At 36.6% G+C, this 1,358-nt stretch overlaps 1 protein-coding gene across 1 annotated transcript; it reads left to right on the forward strand.

Moving 5' to 3' along the window:
* The first annotated feature begins 491 nt into the window (after nucleotides 1-491).
* On the forward strand, nucleotides 492-1,358 carry LOC134241896 (ankyrin repeat domain-containing protein 17-like). Its single transcript, XM_062723913.1, has one exon. It carries the CDS (start codon nucleotides 492-494, stop codon nucleotides 1,356-1,358), a length of 867 nt encoding a protein of 288 aa, XP_062579897.1.

The raw sequence follows: 1,358 nt of genomic DNA on the forward strand, positions 1-1,358 counted from the left end.
AAGTGCTGAGATGGGAAGTCAAAAGAAGTGGGAAAAAAGACAAAGGAATTAACGACTTTTATTATATAAAAGAGCTTTTACTTGGTTCACGACTGTTCGAATGATCAGATTACAACGCGAGAGTAATCAGTTGGATTATTGGCTATGGACATCACAAAATACTTAAGTACATCATACATCAAACCGAACTACACAAAGAGACATCATCTGCACTATTTGGAAATTTAAATTCTGACTTTGAACATTTTAATTTGAAACCAAACAGGGAACCAATGCTAGTGATATAAATAAAGTGATAGATGATTTTGATGAAATATTTTCAGACTCTCTAAAAGTTAGCTTTGCATCCTTGTATCAAAAGGAAAACATTCAAAACTTTGTCATAGAACAAACCCGCTTACTTGTTCTCAATTGTTATGGGGGTGATGTGAATACTGTTAAGATCTTACTGAAACATGTCGATTTAAACTACTCAATCAACAGAACGCCACATGTCTACTCTCATTGGGCAGTGCCTAGGGGAACTGAAAAAATACCCCTCTTCATGTTTATTTGGTCATGTTTCTGTTGTAAATGAGTTGATAGGTGTAGGAGCTGATGTTAACAAACTGGGTCATAGTCATACACCACTGACAGCAGCATGCAGTGCTGGACATTTGAGTGTTGTGAGAGAACTTTGCAAAATGGATGCAAATGTCAATTTAGAGTGTAATTTCGATACACCACTAGTAAAAGCATGCAAAGGTGGATATTCAGGTATTGTAAAGGAGCTGATTACTTGTGGAGCTTCAACAAATTTAGAGTCTGCAAGTAATTTACCACTTATAGCTGCATGTGAAAATGGACATCTAAATGTAGTACAAATATTGCTGCAATCAGGGGCCATTGTCAATCAAAAAAAGGATTTCAATAACCCTCTGATATCTGCATGTAGTTGTGGTGAATTGGTTATAGTGAGGGAACTTTTAAAAGCTGGGGCCAACATTAATTTACAATGTGGAAGTATATGTACAATGGATGCATTGACAGCTGCATGTAAAGGAGGACACATTTCTGTGGTGACAGAACTACTGAAGAAAGGAGCAAAAGTTAATCCTCAGGGTCTGTATGATTCACCATTAAATGCTGCATGTCGTGAAAATCATTCCGATGTAGTCATTGAACTGCTACGAGTTGGGGCCGATGTCAATTCATTGCGTTTGACCGGTACAGCACTGATAAATGCATGTTCAAGAATTCATCCAAATTTGTCGTTAATAAAAGAACTTCTTGAAGCAAAAGCTGATGTCAACCAGCAAGATGATGATGGGAATACACCATTATTAAGTTCTGTTTTCGAAAAAAGGATAAAAGTTTAA

The sequence above is a fragment of the Saccostrea cucullata genome, unplaced genomic scaffold (genome assembly GCF_032062105.1).
Source record: "Saccostrea cucullata isolate Sc308-1 unplaced genomic scaffold, CSIRO_AGI_Scuc_v1 ctg9783, whole genome shotgun sequence".
Lineage (NCBI taxonomy): Eukaryota > Metazoa > Mollusca > Bivalvia > Ostreida > Ostreidae > Saccostrea > Saccostrea cuccullata.